Source organism: Patella vulgata, chromosome 1, assembly GCF_932274485.2.
Source record: "Patella vulgata chromosome 1, xgPatVulg1.2, whole genome shotgun sequence".
In the NCBI taxonomy this organism is placed as follows: Eukaryota; Metazoa; Mollusca; class Gastropoda; family Patellidae; genus Patella; species Patella vulgata.
The window spans coordinates 85,986,425-86,010,149 of record NC_065879.2 but is presented as its reverse complement, the minus strand read 5'-3'; the positions used below and the strand labels follow the sequence as shown (position 1 = coordinate 86,010,149).

At 36.8% G+C, this 23,725-nt stretch overlaps 1 protein-coding gene across 3 annotated transcripts; it reads left to right on the top strand.

Annotated features, from left to right (window-relative positions):
* Positions 1-177: 177 nt before the first annotated feature.
* LOC126829706 (mucin-2) lies at positions 178-23,725 on the top strand. 3 transcript variants are annotated; one of them, XM_050559837.1, is made up of 6 exons: positions 178-267; positions 1,648-1,743; positions 4,630-4,749; positions 6,111-11,545; positions 12,523-12,683; positions 13,568-23,725. In XM_050559837.1, the coding sequence occupies exons 4-6, from the start codon at positions 7,920-7,922 to the stop codon at positions 17,752-17,754; spliced, it is 7,974 nt and encodes a 2,657-aa protein (XP_050415794.1). In that variant the 5' UTR covers positions 178-267; positions 1,648-1,743; positions 4,630-4,749; positions 6,111-7,919; the 3' UTR covers positions 17,755-23,725. The 3 variants fall into 3 exon arrangements, with proteins under 3 accessions (XP_050415794.1, XP_050415865.1, XP_055955790.1); XM_050559908.1 differs by lacking the exon at positions 1,648-1,743; XM_056099815.1 differs by lacking the exons at positions 1,648-1,743; positions 12,523-12,683; positions 13,568-23,725 and having other exon boundaries at positions 6,111-10,935.

Here is a 23,725-nt window from a genome sequence, read left to right as displayed (position 1 = left end):
CTCCAACTAAAACAAATGTGGTATAGAAATGACTCAAAATCATATTCTGCAAAATATTTACATATATTGATAATATTATGGTATCTTATATTTTAATGAGCATCTAAGTGTTATATAATTTAAAGCGAATGTTGAGCAGAAAAGGCAATTTGAGACAATACCCGGCATTCCTTTAAATAAAAATGGCGACACCACGCGCTCAGTTGAGAATTTCTTATGGTTTGATAGAGATAAACAGCGAAATTAAGTTTCAATTTTTCATTTGTGGTAAGTGTAATTTATCTCTTTGATAACTTTATCAAAATGCAATATCCAGAACTGTCTATCATAAAGGTTTAGGAACGAAAATAGCCATCGATTTTGTGTAATTTTTGTGCAAATTTTGACCGGAAGTGGTGAATTTCTTGTTGTTTCTTCGATCGTGCTATTTATATTTTTCACGTTTTATGTTCGTTTGTCCAACGATGTAAATCGTCATACATGTAGGTACGTAAATAATTATATATATAAGATGTTGTCGTTGTGTGAGCATGTGAAAAATTCAGGCTATAGAATCATGTTTTAAAAGTGAAATCTGTGGATGAATGAAGTGGATGGATTATTTTTATTACTATAATAACTATTATTATAAATTCTGGATTGGAATTCCCTACTTTTAGTACTGACTTAATGCAAATAGAGCAAGAGGGAATAGAAGATCTGTAGTTTTTGCATGGACCAAACTCTACATTTACGTAAATATCTTGTCTCAAAATGGATTTAACATTTTTATACGACAGCAAAGCCAAAAGGGATTTTGATTTGTTACTGAAGGAGATCTTTGAGCCAGTTGACACTGTCAAAACGAAAAAAGTTCTTTTTGATGATGGTGATGATTATCAGGTTAATATCTTATATCAAATGGGATTTCTTTTCCTCTTAATTTCTCATTTGACATTTTCATGATTGCTACATGTATTATGCTATACATGCATTTACAGTTTAAAAGTAACTTTGAAAATCTCTCGCATACTTCATTACTTGAGTGCAAGTTTCATCAGGTCGGAAAGAAGTTAATTTAGATTACCGGTAGTAGTGTCAGACAAAATCTACAGCACCATAATAGTATATTTTATACTACTCAGTATTTTGAACTTTGTGTCAAAACATATACATGTATTAATAAACTCTATAAAACACTGATAAATGCAAAACTGTGTCATGGCAAATGGCACCAGGGGTATTAAGTGTACATGTATGTATGTGACATATTCTTTCTTTCCAGATTTGTAAATCATTGACTGTCTGTTACGAGAGATTGATCAAAGTTACTTTTGTTCAGTAAAATATTCAAATAATTATCTTTTTAACAGGGATGATTTTGAATCCTTGATGGATTCTTGAAACTCTATAGACTCATTGAATCATATAATCAAACATTGTCAGAATATGATGGGGCAATTTCAATAATATCAGTTGAAGTTATCTTATTCATAAGACAAATACAAATAGGATTCAGTGTTCAAAATACTTATGTACACTTTTGTTGATTCCACGCCTACATGTGTGATGGAAAGGATCAGTCATTGCATCAGATTGGCTAGTCTTGAAGGACTGTACAATATTGGCGCCGTTTGTGTGAAATGTTCAACTGATTGCTAATTTCAGGAAAGTATTACAAATATTGAAGTCGTCCGTTCCAGGGTCAATTTGGCAGTCAGGTCAGAGGGACCAGGGAAAGAACACAGGGATAATAGTATGCTAGTGAGTAAAAGCTGCATTAAATATATGTCTGTTCCGTCCTTTATTGCTTATAACCAACTTTGTTATGTACATGTAACAAACACTGTAACACAGGTATCATTTAATCCTGTGTATCTAGCACTAATTTTATTCACATTTGTTTAATATCAAATCTTTGTTCAAGTTGATTATGGTCTTGGTAAGTTAATAAATGTTTAGTAAACCACTAGAAACATCAACGCTGATTGATTAATCAATGTCTGACGTCAAAAGCCACTCGTATGACCCCTGAAACGAAATATAGATCTGTATTCCAATTTACAAGTATTTAATTTCCTAACCACTTTTCAAGAATTAATCTTTATACATCAGTAATCAATTGCGTTGTTTATTTGTTAACAGTGATCAAGAAATTAAACACTTATGAATTAGACACTCATGAAAATTGAATGGTCGGCTTTAAACTCGACACAAGTACAAATTGGATGATTTTTGGTGATTTTAAACGAGATCTACAAATTTTTAAACAAAGATTTGATATTGAATAAATGTGAAAGAAACTAGTGCTAAATACACAAGATTAAATAAAACCCAGATTACAGTGAAAAATCTAGTACATGTACAGAAGATATTGTATGAAGCACATTACTTGGCTGCCTTTACCAAGTAGCATTGAAATTTGATGCTGTATGAAGCACATTTGGCTACCAGTTTACAAAAACATGTATGTTATTTTATAAAACTTGTTTGAAGTTGAACATGAGTAAATTCTTAATCTTTTTTTGATGTACTGTCTTAAAAAAAAACATACCAGTATTTTAAACATGTAAATATTTGATCTTTTCTTCATTCTATAGAGTAGATTCAATACTAAATTTGTCTGTTCGTTCCTTCCTTGCTGATATTTACATGTAAATATTTGATCTTTTCTTCACTGAGTAGATTCACTACTAAATTTGTCTGTTCGTTCCTTCCTTCCTTGCTGGTATTTACATTTAAATATTTGATCTTTTCTTTACTCTAGAGTAGATTCAATACTAAATTTGTCTGTTCGTTCCTTCCTTGCTGATATTTACATGTAAATATTTGATCTTTTCTTCACTCTAAGACTAGATTCAATACTAAATTTGTCTGTTCGTTCCTTCCTTGCTGACATTTACATGTACATGTAAATGCTTGATCTTTTCTTCATTCTATAGAGTAGATTCAATACTAAATTTGTCTGTTCGTTCCTTCCTTGCTGATATTTACATGTAAATATTTGATCTTTCATTCATCTAGAGTAGATTCAACACTAAATTAGTCTGTTCGTTCCTTCCTTGCTAACCTTACATGTATCAGAGAATGAAAAATTTTATTTTGCCAACAACAAGGCCGGTACATACAGTACATGGTGTATGATAGTAGAAAAATATGATAATTTATCAGTACACTTCACTATCCGTCCATCTTCCTTAGCCCAGTCGGAGCAGAACAGTGGGATGTTAAACTCCATTTTGGTTCTTTTTGTATTATTCTTGAATTAATTATTGATTGATTTTGAGTGAAACATTTTGCAGAAAGATGTTCAAGGGGTAATTTTATATTCAGGGTTCGAGGGTTGAACTGATTATCTACATGTAGTATTTCAATAATCAGAAATTTTTGTATGTAGTTTATATGCAAATTTTTGTGGTCCATCCGTCATTGTCATATTTTTAAAATAATGATTATCTCTTTGACTGTACTTTTTAAAATAATTTTTTTGAATTTTTGACTATAAGGTGAGTATAAAAAAAAATATTCTATAAATAAAGGCACATACACATCACATACAAAACTTACGTTGTCTGTCTCCGCTTGAGAACAGACACTAAGCTAGTTGACCGACATTTAAAGTCCTAATTCAGTGAGTTAAGCCTAAAACACTTAAGTACATATACATGTTTTGAGAATTTTGAAAAGTATACAGTACATGTATATTCTGCTTTCAATTAATAAAATTGAAAAGGTTTATAATTAGTCTTTTTGTGTATATGTTTAACAGATGTGAATCAGAGTAGGGCCACATTAGAAAACAGTATAATACATGTAATTGTTGGATATGGTGTCAATTTACACTGCTGTAAAGGATGCAAATTTCTGTTCCAAATTATGACTGGTCAATAGTCCGATTAACAACCAATAGCTAATTGCATAACAATATCATTACGCTTTAAACATAGCTCCAAATTGGACCAAATATGTTTACATAACGTTACATCATGACTCACGATTTTATTATGCCCAGTTAACCAGTGCATGGCAGAATATTGCAGAAAAACTAATTGCGTGACAATCGAGGCTATCAAACGGCTACAATGTAAAGAATACTGGTTGGAGAGGAACAATCCTTTCACTGTTTTTAATACCTTAAATCACTGTCCAAAGTTTTAGAGAAGACCCCAGATTAAACGAAGGGCTGTCATGTTGCTGTACTTAGGATAGATTTGATTGAACGGGAAGAATAAACACACTCCCTCAAAAGTTCAAGTATCAGAAACCAATCCAGCAATGGCCAGAGAGGGATTTCTCGGGCCATTGCTTCAGGAATATGGGTTAAGTTAACCAGTTATCAAAACTAGATCCAGAGCGTGTACAAATGTAGTTTAGGAAACAAGTGTGTGGGTAATCTTTTCAATAGTATTTTACACATACAAATAACACAGACAAATTTATTAAAACAGGGAAATGATAATTGTGCCGTATATGCAATTAATTGAATGTTAGCCTAGATCTATTCAAATTGATGACTGTTACATGAACGTTGTATTAATTACAACGATGTGGAACAGGTCAGACGAACCATTTTGGTGGTATGGATTTTTTGATTTGATGCTTTGTGTCATTTTATTTGTTTTCTTTAACATTTTTTCTGTATCATTTCAGATGGTCGATGGCCAGTTGAAAAAGTTTTGTGAGATATGTTCAGAATGTGGGAAAACCAGTCGATTACGTCTATACCAAATCAACTTTGATGAAGCATATTATATGTGTGAAAATGTTGAGGTAACTATAAACTTTTAAATCCATCTGATTAAAATACATAGAGGATATTTGTCGTTTTAGAGTGAAAATATAAACGTTTTCTTGCTTCGAGATGAAATAAAATATGTTATTCACGACAGAACGACAAATGTTCTATTTATTTTATGAATTACAATCATTTTAGGTAAAAACAACATGGACTACTTTGTCCGCTTTGACAACGCGGGGGGGTTAGACCGCTTTACGTCTTTATCCGCTTCTGGTGTATGAATACCTTTGAGAATGTAACGATCGACAAGTCGGCGTGTCACTAAAAAGTGTAACTCCAGAAAAAAAGTAGTCCCGGCGGCCAGTGAAATAACAAGTTTTATTTCACTGCTAGCCAGGGGAATAAAACTTTTATTTCACTAATAAAACGCGGTATTCCACTACTGATCATAAAATAAAGATCTCTATTTCGTTTTGGAAAATCATGTATGACATGTCTGGAATTCGCGAAGTAGCATCCCTACCAACCAGTTAACTACACCCACCACCCATCAGCATCTTTATTGTCCAGGTCCCACAAAATGCAAAATACATGTGTCAGAATTCAATCTGATTAACATACAGATCTATATTTCGTTCCGTTTTTTGATACTTTAGATGGCCTCCACTAAATGAAAATCTGACAAGTTATTATAGCGGGATATCGCGTCACGGGTCGTACAAGCGACTTTTCAGCCTATGATGTCAGACATTTGATTAACAGATGAGTGTTGATGTTTCTAGAGGGATATCTACAGTTCCGCGCACCTTACGCCAAGAACTCGCTGTAACAGACTGTTTCATTGGCTAATCCCTCACATCAACCAACTCTTCTAGATCCTAGTGTAGTAAAGACTAGTAAAACAATTTTTTGAACTATAAAAATCAAAATGAAATAGGATCTGTGTTTTAATCAGATTGTTTTTAAATAGATAAATCTTCCAATTTTAAATAGATGAATCTTCACAAATCTTTAGGTCCTAGGTTTCATCCTGGTATTAGCCGCAAATTTTCTCATAGAATGTTGTCAGACACACAACTGTCAAGTCGTTCGGATGGCACGGAAAGCCGAGGTCCGATGTATACATTGACATGCACATAAAAGATCCCCTGACACCTGGAATTCGATGTAAGAGTAGGTTATAGTGCCGTTGGCGGGCAAAATTTCCCTCCCAGGTTGTAAGTGACAAGAAGTATGGTCGCCTGTCCAACCTTGTGGGTTTTCTCTGGCTCTGCCGATTTCCTCCCACTGCTACAGACCCCTACGTGTAAGTGAATTATTGAAATAAAATTGAACAGTAGAACACGAAATACATTTCATTTCATTTTAACAAAGTTTTGTTTGTCTTTTCCAGTGCTCTTATCCATTAGATGTAGATGATAGCAATTCGACATCAATAATAAATCGTGACTTCAGAACGATAACAACTCCATCTCAGCGTCGGCAAGCAGCAGCAGCAAATCAAACCACACCATTTTCCACATCGTCTCATTTTCCTAATAGACCACCAAGTGTTCAAAGTTCATTGAGGAGCCGTGTGTCGTTTAATAGTGTTAAGAGTAGCACAAACTTTCAAAACATACCCACAGCGTATCACTTAAGTTGTGCCAAAACTCTTTCAAAATCATCTCCCGTTCAGTTGAATCCAAACATTGTATCAAAGTTCCAGCCAATTAATTTAAAATCAATCCACAAGCCGTCGGTTACAGGTGACACTTCTCACAGTCGAACAGTGATTCCAGTCAGTACGAGCAAAAGTACTAACAATCACAATCGTAGAAACTCCCAGACAACGCAATCCACGGACAATTATTTAGAACAATTTGCTGGGTTTGTGAAATCTCGTGTAGCCACCCCTCCAAGTGTTATTAAACCCAAGACTAACATTGAAAGAAATAATTCCTTGGGCTCGAAAGAAAATAGTCCTTCCCCTACAATTTTATCGTGTAATGTTACGTCGCTTAAACGCAAATCAAGATCGGTAACACCAGAACTTTCAAAACAAAAGAAACAGAAAATTGAAAATCTTTTTTCTAAGGAAGTATTGAGTAAATCTTCTCTCTCAGTCAAATCACAATCTGTTGCTAGTGTTCATCGACAATCTCCAACACCTCGTGAAATAATTGTTTGCAGACCTGCAGGTTCTCTAAAAGGTGAACCCAGAGAAACAAAGCCAGTTCCTAAGAAAGTCACACCAGCAGATATAATACAGCATGTTCTAAAAAAGGCTAAAACCGAAGATCATTCTCTAGGTGCCTCCAAATTTGCTCCCTTTCAGTTAAAATCACCAGCTGTTCAAGTTTCGAAATCTGTAACAAACAAGATAAGTGCCAAGTACACAGATGTATTTAAATCTTTGACGTGCAGTGCTATAACCATTAGTAAGGATGGCCCTAATTTGCTTCTAAATAATAACGTTGCAAACAGTGATAAAGAGAAAAAAGCTGCGAAGCCCAAAGTTGTGTTTAGCACTCCACAGACGATTCCTAAAAACAAAAAGACTCCTCAAATTGTCCCAACAACCAAATCAAATATTGTGAGAAAATCACCTTTATTAAAAACACAGAAATCGCAGGATTATTCATCTTGTGTTGACGATTATTGTGATTCCTTTGATACCTCCTTGTTTGATGATGTAGCTTTTGACTCGAAAGCTGCAGAGGTCAAAAGTGAGGAAGAAATTGTGTACACTAAACTTTTAAATACAGTTAATGACTCTACGCTGAAACTTAAACAAAGTTTTCCAGAGTATAAAAATTCTTCAACTGTAAACAATTTCCGAAAAGAATGGGATCAATCTAGTGATGGTCGCAGTGTAACTAGTTCTGCAAGTAGCTCCCCAAAGTTGTCCCCCTTTGAACTGAAGACAAATTGTGAAAGTGCTGTTAATATTGATTCACTTTTGCTCGATTGTCGTGACCATGAGCTCGACCAAGAGGTGAGTTATATTCTGTCCTCACAACATCCAGCACAAGACGACGGTTGTGCAAAAATAAATGTGAAAAACCCTGAATGCACGAAAAACCCTGATGGCGTAACTGACATTATAATATTCGCTGATTCTATTAATAAATTTGATAACGCTGAAGTGGACTTTGAAATATTAGACAACCAATCTTAATGCAAAGTTCTTTGTTTCAAATTGTTTGTGTGTTTGTGAAAAATGTCTGCCCAAACTAAAAATAGAAACACAAGAAGCAATCCTGTCAAAGAAACACCAGGACTGTCCAAAAATGAAAAGACTCCAACAAGGCCACAGAGCATCATTCGAACCAGACATCAAGCAGTTCAAGATGCTAACCCTGGCTTGGACATCAAAAGACGACCAACTCCAGGGGTATTCTATAAAGAAGAAAAAGGTAACAAAAGTAAAACTGCAAAGAGCAAAGAAGAAAGTGAAGATGACTCAACACCTAGAAGAGGCATATCTTCAAAGGTAACTCCAGGAAAACCAAAGAACACACAAAAGAAAACTCCAAACAATGCACCATCAAATGATAAAAGTGCCAAAGGTTCTGCAAAACAAAATGATAAAAAGGAGACACCTAAGCCTAAGGGTAACACAGAAGTCATTAAACGGGGAAGAGGTCGACCAAAAAAGATACTTGATGGTGTTGGAGGTACACCAGACACATCTGTTATTGTTGATGATTCTTCAGATGACATTTCAGATAATGATCAAACAGAGTCCACAGAAAGAACTACCAGTAATAATAAGAAAACACAACAAAATAACGGGGATCCCATCAAAAAAGGAAGAGGTCGACAAATGAAACTTTCCCTGGGAAGTACAGTGGAAACGTCACTTGTTGTGGGTGATTCTTCAGATGATAATTCCAATGATGGCAAAAGAGAAACAAGAAGATCCACTGAAAATAGCAACTTCCGTGGTAGCAGGAAAACTGCAGCATCCACCACAACCCCATCAGTCCAAAAGAAAACTCCTGTGATTCTTAGGAAGTCTCTAAATGAAACTCAGTCCACAACACCAACAAAAGCTGAGTCTAATCCAAAAATAATTCACATAAAGTCTCCTGCAAGTCCTATGAAAGTAATTAAAAGAAATAACACTCCAGTCAAAACACCTGTTGTACACCAAATGAAAGAAAGTTCTGCCAATTCTTCAGTGAGCAGTGGAAAAATAAGCATTCTTAGTCCAAACAAGGAACCAGAAAAGAAAGGCAGAGGGAGGCCAAGAAAACAATTACTTGTAAATGATATGGAAAATGATAATGATAAAGAAGATTCTAAACAACCACAAAATTCTAAAACAGAAAAGTCGGAACAATCTGTGCAAGTAGATTCTACCAAATCTGAAGATTCTACCAAATCTGAAGATTCTACCAAATCTGAAGATTCTACCAAATCTGAAGATCCCACCAAATCTAAAGATCCCACCAAATCTGAAGATCCTATCAAAACTGAAGATCCTACCAAATCAGAAGATCCTACCAAATCAGAAGATCCTACCAAATCTGAAGATCCTACAAAATCTGAAGGTCCTACAGCGACTGGAGATTCTAAACAATTAGAAGATTCTAAAAAATTAGTGGACTCTCAAGCTACAAAAGATTCCATGGAAACCGAAACCATAAGTACCCCAGAACCAAAGAAAAGAGGAAGACCTCGGAAAAATCCTCTCATAGATAACACACCAATAAATTCTGTGGAGGAACCCAGCGCGAAGAAAGAAAAATTGAAAGAAGTAATTGAAACCGAAATAGTACCAGAAAAGATAGGTGTTGCGATGGAAACAGAAACAATACCAGTTAAGAAAGAGACTTGTTCACCGGCTATTGGTGAACATACAAATCAAAGCTCTGAGCAACAGATAATTCAAGAAGGAAAAACAGAACATCAAAACCTATTGCCAACTGGAGATGAGGAAATGTGTAGTCCAAATGACACAGGAATAGAGGAAATGGATACAACAGAAGGAAAGGGGAAACTAGATCTTAATGTAATTGAAACAGTTCATTCCACACAACCTGAAAATGAATTGACAGAAACAACAGATCTGCACAGATTGGCGGAAAAAGATTCAATGGACATCTCGAAAGATGTCGGAGAGGACAGTTTGAAAATGACTGAAGCAATTTCGGTTACAGGTACTGATGATGCAGTAGTTCCTGGGTTGGAAAACAAGACAGAAAGTTCTACAACTTGTTCAGCTTTAAGTGAATCTGATCACGATTCAGCTATACAGCAAGCAGTTAGTCAAGATAATTCAGAGAGTGTATTAGATACTTCTAATAGTCTAGAAACAAAGAAAGTAGATGTAAGTGACTTGGCAGACCAGGAAAATGTTACTGCTACTAGTACATCTGCTATATCAACAAGTGAATCCCAGTCTTCGTCTGAAACAGATATGCTGGATATTTTAGCATCTGCATGCCTTTCCCAATCTCAGACAATAAACTCATCACTGACATCCACATCCATTCTGGAGTCTAAAATGATCAATACACAAGCTTCAACAGTGGTGATGCAAGATGAACCATTGCCAACACCTATCATAGAAAACAAAGATATGTCTTCAAAATTGCACCAACCAGAAGATGCAGTTTTGATCTCTCCAGAGGCTCCAAAGCCACCAAATCAAGGTACAAAAGATGCACCTCCTATCACAAATCTTCTGACTTCAACAACAGCTTCCCAAGCTGATCTACCTAAGGTGGATGTGATATCTACAGTTAATGCATCTCTGGAGCAGGAAGAGGAGAACACGTGGAGTTTAAATAAAATGATCAATCTCTTTATCCAGTGGCAGAACACTGATGCTATGTGCTGGCTTGATGTAGTCCTTGCCATTCTTGCACACAGTCCAACTTTGAAAGAGATGGCCAAAAATTGGGTAGCTAATCATCAAGGCATGAACAAGAATGGAAACAATGTCAGGAGCAGGATAACAAATGACTCCCAAGATAGTTTAAGTGGTATGGATGAATTTAAGACTGAGAGTGCGGAGAATAAGGATGGTGATAATGATGTTTCCAATTGTGTCCAGGGGATGTTGAATAAAGTCTGTAATATGGATGAAAATTCTTCAGATACTCAAATGGCAGTAGACAGTGAGACAACAGCTGCATCTGAAAAACAAAGCGAACCCTTGCTAAAAAATCCTTTTGAGTTGATAAAAATACCCAGTAAAACAACAGTCAGTTTGAGCGCCCAAAGTACCCCGGTGAAAGAAGAAAATAAACTGAAATCCAAATTAAAATTCCCAGTTATCATTACTCTAATCAAGGCACATGAACAAGCACAGTATCTTCTTCAGAACTTTTTATCCAAACCAGTTACCCAGAATGATACTATTGTTCAGGAAGGCAACATTGTTTCTCAGTCATCGTCCAACCCACAAACGGGAGCTGGCATCAAAATAATCTCTCCTCTTTTAACGATGCTTCACAAGCAACCGAATAGCGGTCTACCAGTGGATGCGCTCACTCGTTTAGGGGAATCAATATCTAAATTAGAAGACGTGAGAGAAGTGGTATGGGATATCTTACAACCGAGATTAAAATGTGAGAAAGGGAAAAATGACAGTCCAGTGTTTGCGCTGCCTCTCCTGGTGCGCGAGAGTCAGGAACTGAAGCATATGTTTTCAATAGAGTATAGTTTGGTTTTCCATTGCAATAAATGTGATTATAAACAGGAGAATAAGTTTGTAAAGGCTCTTCCGTCCTTACCTAATGTTCCGGACAACTTCAGTATGAAAGAGCCCGCATTTATTAGAAGTTGTTTCCGATGTGAAGAACCGGGTCAAAGAATGTTGATGAAAATCCACAGGTTCGTAATTGACAATTTTGTATTAATCTTGCAAAATGAATATACATGTGTATATATATATATATATATATTGCAGAATCCACATTTATTTCAACTACATGTATTACAAATTTGTCACTTGTGATGGCAAAAAGAGTCCAAAGTCCCCAAAAAGTTAAAATATTTCGACATTTTTGTTTATATACATGTATTATGGTAAACAACGACTTAGGACTTCTGACTCATTTTGCTGTCACAAGTGAGATTTGATTTAAATTCTTGAATCAAGAATTGTATCTTAAAAAATTTCTCTCTCTTTTTGTACATCCAAAGCTGAATGGTTAACATGTGCGCGTTAGATCAGAAGGTCTGTCATTCAGTAAAGAGGCGTGGTTTCGATTCCCTGCATGTAAGGTTGACGTCTGTCCATCCTCGTGACTTTTCCAGGTCCTCCAGTCCCCCCTCCCACTTCTAAAGACACCAACATGCAAGCAAATTATTGAAATAAAAATGAACCATATGTTAATCCCAAAATGATCTAGGTTGTGTTGAGTGGACGTTAAAGCCCATTTCTTTCTCTCACTTTTCTTTGAAAGAAAAAAAAACCTATGTACAGTTAGAGTTTACTGTTATAGAAATGTGTACACGAGACCTCAGTGTTTCATCACATCCGAACGACTAGACAGCTGTCCTTGTCAGGCCCTCCGTCCTGCATCACTGACAAAGGGAAACCATGGCGGAAAATCTGGATGAACTTTCTCGGCCAATGCCGGGATCGAACAACCGACCTCCAGGCTAGCGAGCCAGCGTCTTACCCACTTAGCTACCATGATCCCCACATGTACATGTACATTTATCTAATCTTTTTAAAGAAATCCTTCCTAGTATTTTTCCGAAGAAATCCTCAATGGCTACATGTACAATGTATATGAACTTAATAATTTTCTACAGAATAAATCCACTTTATAATAACTTTGTCTTTTGTTTTATTTTTTCAGTATGCGTGATATTGCCATGTTACATTTTATACAAGGTTTACCTAGAGTGGTATATGACGATTTAGATTTTAATTTTGAAGGAACTCTGTACAGTGTGACTGCTGTGGTTCAGTATAAGAACAATCCAGATCACTTTGTTGCCTGGATACGAAATGCTCAAGGTTCGTAGTACATCGACTATAAAGCAAACACTTAATTCTTACACCTTATCACTAAAATGGTGTGGGGGGTGGATGGCCGAATGATTAGCGCATGCATCATAAGGTCTGCCATTGAGTCAACTGGCATGGTTTTGATTCCCTGGTTGTATGTGACAAGAAGTGGGGTTGCCTGTCCTACCTCGTGGGTTTTCTCCAGGTTCTCCGGTTTCCCCATACTGCTAAAAAAAACCATACGCACAAGTGAATTATTGAAATAAAATTGAACCATGTTAGTCCCAAAATGACCTAGTTTGTGTCGAGTGGAAGTTTCTCCCTCTCACTCGAAATAAGGGTAGAGAGTAGCGCGGCTGTCTGAGCCAAATTTTCCCTCATAGCACACTGTATGGCATATGCTGTCTTCATTAGCTCAGTCTGTGTAGAAAGTTGGAACCTCAAACACTATTTCATTTCACTTCTCCATTGGTGAAATGCATGAATAATTTCAACTGGTGGTTAAAATACAAGATTCAAATTGTAGAATGGACATGTCACAAAGAGAACATTTTTATCACATTCCCACAAGGGGGGTTGGATGGCCAAATGGTTAGCATGTGTATGTTCCATCATAAAGTCTGTCATTGAATCAACTGGCATGGTTTTGATTCCCCGGTTGTACGTGACAAGGAGTATGGTCGCCAGTTGAACCTCGTGGGTTTTCTCCGGGTGCTCCAGTTTCCTCCCACTGATAAAGACCCTACGCTAAAGCGAATTATTGAAATAGAATTAAACCATATGTTAATCCCAAAGTGACCTAGTTTGTGTCGAGTGGATATTAAAATCTCTCTCTCTCTCTCATTCCCAGAAATAAGATAAAATGACCTAAAATATGAATTATTTCATTTCAGAAAACCAGTGGATGGAATGTGATGATTTAAAGTCACCCCTGTGCCAGTTTGAAAATGCTCCTCCAAGAATTCCTCCAGAACAGATTCACATAGTCATGTGGGAGAAGAATCTATCTGGCAAACCATCACACAACTTGGAGAATTCCAAAACTGCCGGACTCTTGTCCACTCTCTTGATGTCCACAAGAATGGTTACTGTCACATCTGAAGGCAATAGCAAGGTGTTGACAACCGTCCCTATCCAGTACACACCTGTTGTTCAAGTAAATCAAAAACGCAAACAAGAAGAGACAACCCCTGTGGTACCAAGACCCAAAATCTCTGTTTATTCTGTTAAAACACCAAGACCTAATATAATCTCCTCTAATAGAATATCCAGTAGTCCTGTTACTGTTGTTCCTACACAAGCCTGCATGACGCAAGTTCCCACAACACCACTTCCAGAAAACATTCAGAAAGCTATAAATGAGGTCAAGGAAGCTTCAAAAAATCAGGTTGCTACTCCATCAACTGGTAAAACAAAAGTTGTAATTGTGGGACCAAAACAAAACCAAGTTCTGGGAGGACCAGTTCCATCAAATGAAATGAAAACAGTGAGTATAGGTGGACGAATTGTGAAACTGACAACTCAGCAATTGAATGCTATAAGAAGTAGTCCTGGAGCGAGGGTTTCCATTGTAGGACTTGATGGTACAACCACCTTTTCCATCAAAGGTGTTCAAGAAAGTAAGCCTGCTGCTGCTGCTGCTGCTGAATCTCCCAAAACTACCCTTCTGCAACCAGGACCTGAAAAAGCAGAGAAACAGCTACAAAGTCCTGTATCTAAAGCTATAAATACCATTACCTGTGCTGTAACAAACAACCAAGCTTCCCCAATAATGACAGCACAAGCCAAGCCTGTCACCCAGTCATCATTACTAAATGTAAATTCTACTACCTCTCCACAAACAATACTTCTTCCTAAAGCAACATTACCATCGAATCAAATAGATATTACTCCACAAATTCCGCAGTCTCTTCAACAACCCACGCTAGTCACAACCCCATTTATACAAGCAACAACAACAACAACAACCTTACCAACTTTACTGCCAGCATCTTCGAATACATCCACCAGCTCTCAAGGTTATTTGGACAACAATGTCGTTATCAATCCAAATAGACCTTGTCGAGTTGTGGTCAATGCCCAGGGACAAGTAACAGCACTTGCCAGCAATAATAGCCAGGAGATCATCCCATTGACATCAGACAAGACAACCAACCGAGCCATTCTTCAAAAGTTCTTTAGTCAGTGTGACGAAAATGAGCTCGCCAACACCCTTTCAGTTCAACAACAAAATTCTTCAGAGTTAAAAATGGCATTAACCAGACCATCCCCATTTGTTCGTTCTCCAGCAACTCCCAAAGCTCACCAGGTAGCATCAGTGTCAGATCCTCAACATGATGCCACATCACTTGAAACAGCCATGGCTGTTGACAGCATCTCTAGTCCTTCAAGCAAGCAAGACTTACCAGTATTTGTTCCCAAACCAGCAAGAGGAAGAGCCTCGAGGGGTGCTAGAGGAGGAAAGAAACCAACCAAACCACGGGGCAGGGGAAGGGGTTATATAGTAGATTCACCGGTTACCACTCCAACACCTTATTATAATAAGCCAAACATAATGGGTATCACACCCACCAGTACAGTAACAACCACTTCAACAGCAGCACTGAAACTCCAGAACACAATTTCTGGTAGACAAATCCATTCCACGCCCAGAAAGGTGGCCATTCCAACTAACAATGGTCACATTTTACTGGATGTTCCTGCTGGTAGAAATGCCATGGATTGTTTAAAAGATCCCAACATTGTGAAAAGACTAGTTAAAAATCTCCCCACAAATGCAGTAATATCATCTCCACCAAATACAAGTACGGTTGTATCTTCTACCCAGGAGACTGAAACTATGTCCTTGTTGGCGAATAGCACAACACCAATAACTAACCAACCAAGTATCATCTATAACAAAACCCCTATTCAGCTTCCATCTCCATCTCCATCCACAACTCCTAAATCATCCATACGATCCATTAGTATTCCCTATTCCCAGGAAGGTAAAATAAAAGAAATTTTAGCCAAGCACAACAGTCAGATGTCAAAGAAACCAGTTATCATTCAAAAGATCACCAAAAAAGTAGGTTCCTCTTCAACAGTAATACAGAATCAATATGGGGTTCCAAGTCAATCTCCAGGTGCAAGCCAGTCTGATGTTCTCTCTGCTGCCCTAATGGAATCTGGTGTTCAAGATGATACAGCTACCTTCACAGATGAAAGTTTGCTTGGGGCTCCAGCTACACATGGGTTGGATATCCTGTCTCAAGGCGTAGCTGCGGCTAGCAGGGATATTTATAATCAAGATATCGGGTCTTTAACCCCGCAGTCACAAAGTATGGACATCAACATGCCAGCATCACAAGGTCCACAGAATTTTGAATCGCCCCAACAACAATCACATGCCTTAGACATTTTAATGCAGGGCATTAATGCTGAATCTCTGATAGAGTCTTCTACTAATACCCAATCAGCTGTAGACGAATCACATGCCATGAGCATCCTTACTGGTGGAATAGCACCCACAGTACCTTCATCACAGGGACTTGACATTTTGACTCAAGGATTTAACCCCCCTCCTGTCTCTCAGTCACAGGCTCTGGACATACTGACTCAAGGAATAACTCCCAGAATACAACCAAAAGTGCCCCCCACAAAGAAAATGGTAGTTAGTTGTGCACCAAAACTAGAGCTGAATAATCTTCTAAACCAATTAAAATCAACTAGTATGAAAATTGGTCAAATTGGAGCAACATCTGGAAAAAATCCTATCATCATCTCTTCAGTAGACAAGTCAAACTTTTTACCATCTTCTTCACAAGGAACTAAAATGTTTACCATCAAATCAAATGGCAATAACAGTTCAGAAATAATTGGCTCAGAAACCATTTCTCATGGTCCTGGAAAAATTCTTAATTCAGGCTTTCAATCAAATCGTATCAAAGTGATTCATCCTGCAGGATCAAAATACAGATCTTCAACATTGCAGCCAGAAGTCATCACCACTGTCGTCACACAAAATAAAGAAGTTGTGATTAATCCTCCACAATCCTCCATTGTCACGAAACGAAAGGCAAGTAATCAGTTTGTAAATACCAACACCAAAAAAGTCAAAACTGCTTCTTCAATGATATCCTCTTTTGAAAGTGAAATTCCTACATCTAGTCCAAGAACTGCTCAAGATTTATTTTCTTCTATAGAGAGTGGGACTACTGAAATATCAAACACCCCAAAAGTTCGAACAATTTACTTTGATCCCACAGACAGTTCTTCTCAGTATATTATTGGAAGTTCAGAAAGTGAGTATGAACCAAATGACCTTGTGCCAGTTGAAACCTCAAGTTGTGGACCTGTCTCTTCAGAAGGAATCACTATGGACAGTTTAGTGTCTCCATCAGATAATAATATATTTAGTAAATTTGGAATGACAACTCTGACTGATCCTCGTGAAGCTGAAGTCTTGCAGCATCTTTACGATGTTGTAAGCTCGGCAGATGTGACAAATGACACCTTAACGTCTCCTGTGGACTCAGTGCTAGGTACTTCTGTTATTGGATATGGGGAAGATGGCCTGCCAATAGGTCAAGCTCAAGTAGATACTAGTGATCAGATTATTATGACAGCAACTGGATTGGAAAATTTAGATCCAGGGAGGTTTGTAATGGGAACTGTGGAGGATGCTTCAGCCACTGGTCAGTGCATGGAAACTGGAATGGAAGCCTTAGGAACTGACCAGGTTGTCATTGGAAATGAAACAGAACCAATGACAGCTGCTCAAAGTTATTTGGAACCTGGAATGACAGCTGGAATAGCGCCAGTGACAGCTGCTCAGATTGGCATGGGAGATGGGGATGAAAACATGGTTCATCATCAGGTTATTATGGGAACTACCGTGGAAATGATGGGATCTGATCAATTTGCTATGGCAACTGGAGTCGAAACCATGGTTACGAATGAGGTTCCCATGGATACAAATTATGTTGCTATGTCTGAAAATGTAGTTGCTATGTCACTTGATGAACAATACAATCAAGATTTTCAGCAAGTTATGTTTGAAGAAGAGATTGTTAGTGTTGCGGAAAATGTGGAAATTTAGCGAGAACAATGCTATTATAGGTGGAATAATTGGGAACACGGAATAAAAATTCCTATAAACTTTAAAGTGCTTCAAACTTTATTTAATAAATTAATGAATTTTTGCATAAAGATCTAAATGTGGCAGCAGAACATCTTGAAAAGAACTTGCAGAAATTGATAGAATATGGTGGTGCTAGTATTTGTGAACAACTTGTGGATTTAAACGTGCAGTTATTTTTTGTATAAATAACTATGGACATGGTTTTTAAAACTGTGACATTTGTAAAGCGATAAAATATGTTCAGCAACAGATGTATGCTAGTGATACTCGTTTTGTGACTGGATACAGATCATATTCTGTACAAATAAAACTTAACAATAGTGGCTTGATTATATATTTTCATATAAATAATGAGTGAATTGTTTTCTGAATGGGTGGATGTTTTGGTGATCATATTATGAAAGATGTTTAGTTCTATTTTTAAAGTGTACATTGTATAATTATTATTATAATTTTGAATGATTGAGAGTGACAAACATAGGGCTATCGAGTTTGAAATTAAAAATGGTTCAGGACTTGATTTAAATGTGTAGATCGTTAGTGCTGGGTTTTGCCACTGTGGTCACGATACGTATTGCGATTCAGGTACTACAATACGATTCGATTCACGATTCATAACCAGGTCAATATTTACGAAGGAAAAAACAGGATAAATGAATAATTAATATTTTTAGTCCTGTCGATGTCGAAGAAATAAAACTGTTTTATAACACGATATTGTTTTGGATCAAAATAAGGACCAGAACAATTTAAGAGTGTTTGTGTACCTGTGGATAATGTGTGATGTGGATAATTAGAAGTGACAGGTTACATGTACATTTACCTACTAGAGCAACCAAAAAAACATAAAAAAGAATCATGATACACCGATTCAGCGTCTCGCGATTTAATACGCAAATTGTAAGGTGAATCACGATAAATCGGTTCAAAGATATATCGTGCCAGCACTAATGTGTAGATCGTGTGGTATTCGTCCCTAACCTCCAGGCCTGGAAATAATGACCTGATGTCTGGCGCGAATGAACTAGTTCCTGACATTTTGAACTTTGTGTGAGATGTGTATTAATAAAGAAAACTGAAAAAAGACAAATGGTGACGATTGTAATGGTACAAACTCTAGGAGTTCTGCTAGACACTTTCTGTGACAGGTGCAGCCCAATTTCCATTGATCTGGGGGAGGGGTTGAATGGCCGAATGGTTATATTGCGTGTGCGCGTTGTATCATAAAGTCAACTGGTGTGGTTTCGAATCCCCGGTTGTACGTGACAAGGAGTAGGGTCACCTGTCCAACCTCGTGGTTTTTCTCCTGGTCCTCCGGTTTCATCCCACTGCTAAAGACCCCTACACGCAAGCGAATTATTGAAATAAAATTGAGCCATGTGTTAGTCCCGAAATGACCTAGTTCGTGTCGAGTGGATGTTAAACCCAATTTCTCTCTTTGTCTCCATTGATCTGTATTCAATTTCAGGATCACAAATTACATAACAATTAACCGAATACAGAAGAATAAGTCTTGACTTGATAATAATGAGGTTTCGGACACTATGACGAGTCCGAAATGTTGCGTGACTGAAATGTTCTATAATCATCTATATAGTAACAGATTCAAAGGTGTGTTATCACAGGTGATTGTCACAGTTGATAGAACAAGCGCCACGAATCAGGCCTGTAGTTAGCGTTGGGGGGCAGCCCAACCAATGTCACTCAGCTTCATGGGACGCCCATACTAATATGGGCACATTGGTCGTTGGCTTCGTATTGCGTCCAATGGAAAAGGCACGATTCAGCACCATGGGTAGGCAGCTACCCCCTTTGCCCACCCCACCCCCCACCCCCACTAGCCACGGGCCTGCAAATGCCAGGACAAATGTCTAAAAAAATTTCAATAAGATAATACGATATTCTGTATATACATGTATACTCTAGCCAAGATAAACCCCTTGGTATATATGATATTCTGTATATACATATATACTCTAGCCAAGATAAACCCCTTGGGATATACGATATTCTGTATATACATATATGTATACTCTAGCTAAGAGTGTTTAACATGAGAAGCCTGTACATTGTACATACATTAAGAGAAAATGTCATATGTAAATACAAGATATATTTTATAGTCGATGTAAAATATATTAAGAAATTTACCTGTTGTTTTTGTAATATACAGGTACATCTATGTACCTGAAATGAATAAAGGTACATCAATGTACCTGAAATAACAAATCAAGTGCTTACTAGAAGGAACCAATTTTTAATATTTGACCCGCAAAATGAGTTGGAACTCGCAAGTCTTTAACTATATGAATGAACAAATATATTAAAATAGGCTGAAATATGTTTTTAATAATATAATAACACGAAATGTAAAAGTGTAGATTTGACAATTAAACAAATTTTGAAATGTATTTGTAGCCTATTTTAAGATTATTATAGGCCCACATTGTTGCTGTGGATATATGTTTTGTTGCCAAGCGACCTATCTTTGTTCATACATGTACGTCGTAAACAATGACTTGCGTCTTACAACTGATTTTGCTGTCATGGGTCACTTATTTTTGATTTACCCTTCTTTGTAAAATTCATATTTGTGTTCTTTCAATCACGTTCTTAAATATATTTTAAAGCTGCATGAACATTATGTATTTAAAAAGACTTAAAGGTGCATTATGTAAGAGCTAAATCTGCCCATTAAAGATGCATTATGAAAGAGATATATCTGTCTATTGCAATTCTTTTTTCTAGATTCAAATGTTATATAAATTATTATTAACATGGCAAAGCTATATTTTGTGAAAACTTGAAACACATAACTTTGTACAGAATAAAGTAATTTGAATAAAATTTTCAATATATTCATTTTTCATTATCTATTTTGGTACTATTATAGCAAGGACGGTCAGATCTTTATCTAAATCTTACATAATCGATCTTTAAGGTCAAACTGTAATATATTATTATTATTTAATGTTGATCTTCACGACTCCACCTTAGCTTGTAGGATCTCAACAAATGTAAACGATTTTTGAAGTAGTCTTGAATATTGGGTAAAATGAAGTGCCAGAGGAAGAAAAATCTAAGTCACATTTTTGTCTTTTCGCATAAAACGCAAAACCCAACTTTGAAACCTGATGGAAGAGAAGGCTTGACGCATCTGGGACGGTGAGGATTTGGATCGTTCTCGACCAGAAGGCCATTTCAGAAGTGCCCTGGTTCGATGTGACTCTGTTCATTTTCACCTGAAATCAATTGTTCCACAGAAAGCTTATACAATTTGCTACCAGATGGCGCCATTAACTGGGGTTCATGGAAAACATGACTTAGATCATTCTTCCGCTTAGCTCTTAAAATTTATATTTTTATATCTGATGTTAGGAGCTGTATTTGTACAGTGTATGTAAATAATGTTAATGTTATATACAAAGTCTCCACACAAACATTGTATGTAGGTACCTAATGAGAGTTATCTTATCTTGGCTATCATTGAAACGAAATACATACTACCGGTACTTTACTTCTAATTAATATATGCATGAAAATGTGGCCAGTTCCAAATTTGGCACACAGTGGCAGTGAGGATCATAATCAGCTTATCTCATTACCTGTTTGGGCTCAACAACAGTTATCCAGTGGGGAATCAAAGATACTGATTCTTGGTAAAATCATCATCCCAATTGGGCAGCTGTCCAGGCAAAATTCTCCCCTTTGCAGCATTGCTATTATTATTATTAATATTGTTCGATTTATATAGTGCTTCATTACACATGAGTGTTTCTAAGTGCATTCACTACAAAACAATTCAAAAACATTTTTGAAATGGAGAGCACTATTACATACAGCTGCCTGTTAGGCACCACTACAGGGTCAGCAATTGCTATGAAAAATGAAACTTGCCATGTGTATCTTTCATGATGGGAATCCACATGTAAATTACATGCATACCTCACTCGGCAAACCTCGGCAGATTCCGTTACTCTACATCTAGCTAGATGTAGGGTACTGGAATCTGCTGAGGTTTGTCAGTGAATTATACCTAACACAGTGTAAATTCTGGAGACAGCAGATAACAAAATGTTCAGCTGCAATGTATATATTGAGCATTATCATACAATCATGTATATCTAGTATTTGTTAATTCTCATGTTCCTAGTTCTAAAATTGGTTATTTAATTCATTAATTCATTGGTCAAGCTTTATTTGTTCATGTTTGTTCTCAATTATTCATTCATTCCTTATTTAATGTTTACTGATTAGTTTGTATATGAAATATGTTCTACTTGGCAATTATGTCGGGCATTCCGGGCTGTTAGTTTTTAACAATATAAGATTGGATAAAGACCTAGTCTGAAAATACTGGGATCAGAACTCAGTTTTAATAGAAATGAAATGGGGTTTAACTCCAACTTCGACTGGTTTAAGGAAGACAGGCATATGCTATACAGTTTAATTTTGTACAGACTTTTGTAGGACTTCGACTTTATGGTCTGCTCTTATAATATATTGAATTCCAGCTGCCAAACGTTCTTTTACTTTCACGCCAATGTTTACACAGGACCATTCGGTGCAGAAAAGTAGGATATTAAACCCCATTTCATTTTCATTACCTGAAGCGGTGTCATCAAATGCCGATCTTTTTTTGTATTTTATTAATCACCATTTACCCCACCTGCACAAGACAGTCCGATCAATTCTAGACTAGATAGGAAGTACATGTAGTGTCATCTGCATGTAAATTAATCACAATTTATCCCAAGAGAGGGGGGTTACGGTGGGTAAGATGCTGGCTCGCTAGCCTGGATGTCGAGTGTTCGGTCCCTGCATTGGCCGAGCAAGTTCATCCAGATTTCCCGGCGTGGTTCTCCCTTATCAGGACAGAGGGCCTGGGAAGGACAGCTGTCTAGTCGCTCGGATGGGACGAAAAAACCGAGGTCCCATGTACACATTGGCCTGCGTTGGAATTCGATATAAGAGTAGGCCGTAGTGCAGCTGTCCGGGCAAAATTTCCCTCATAGCACTCTGTATAGCGTATGCCCGTCTTCATTAACCCAGTTCGGAGCAGAACAGTAGGACGTTAAACCCCATTTCATTTCATTTATCCCAAGAGACCCAGTCAAATCAATTCTAGACTAATTAAAGAAATAGTTTTTCCAGGAAATTATTCACCCTTTACTCCACCTGCACAAGATCTAGTCAATTCCAGACTAAATAAAGAGATAGTTTTATCAGGAAGTCTATCTGACTATTCTAGACTCAATAAAGAGATAGTTTTATCAGGAAGTCTATCTGACTATTCTAGACTAAATAAAGAGATAGTTTTATCAGGAAGTCTATCTGACTATTCTAGACTAAATAAAGAGATAGTTTTATCAGGAAGTCTATCTGACTATTCTAGACTAAATAAAGAGATAGTTTTATCAGAAAGTCTATCTGACTATTCTAGACTAAATAAAGAGATAGTTTTATCAGAAAGTCTATCTGACTATTCTAGACTAAATAAAGAGATAGTTAGTTTTATTAGAAAGTCTATCTGTATGTAATAAATCACCATTTACTCAACATGCACAAGACCCAGTCAAATCAAAGCTAGACTAAATAGAGAGTTAGTTTTTCCAGGAAATTAATCACCCTTTACTCCACGTGCACAAGACCCAGTCCAGTCAGTTCTAGACTAAATATAGAGAAAGTTTTATCAGAAAGTCTATCTGATTGTAATAAATCACCATTTACCCCACATGCACAAGACCCAGTCCAGTCAGTTCTAGACTAAATTAATAAATAGTTTTATCAGGAATCTATCTGTCTATTGTTATATACCCTAATATATTGTATAATTGCTGATGTAAATAAAAACATATAGTTTCACTGGTTTACATGTTGACTGTATAAAGTTGTTCAGAATGTATTAATTAAAATTATCAAATTTGAA

Excerpts from the sequence above, each read along its gene's own strand:
- LOC126829706 (XM_050559908.1), top strand. The coding sequence starts at position 7,920 with ATGTCTGCCCAAACTAAAAATAGAAACACAAGAAGCAATCCTGTCAAA. Across the intron at positions 11,546-12,522 it reads ATGTTGATGAAAATCCACAG|TATGCGTGATATTGCCATGT; the intron begins GTTCGTAATTGA and ends TTATTTTTTCAG. Across the intron at positions 12,684-13,567 it reads CTGGATACGAAATGCTCAAG|AAAACCAGTGGATGGAATGT; the intron begins GTTCGTAGTACA and ends ATTTCATTTCAG.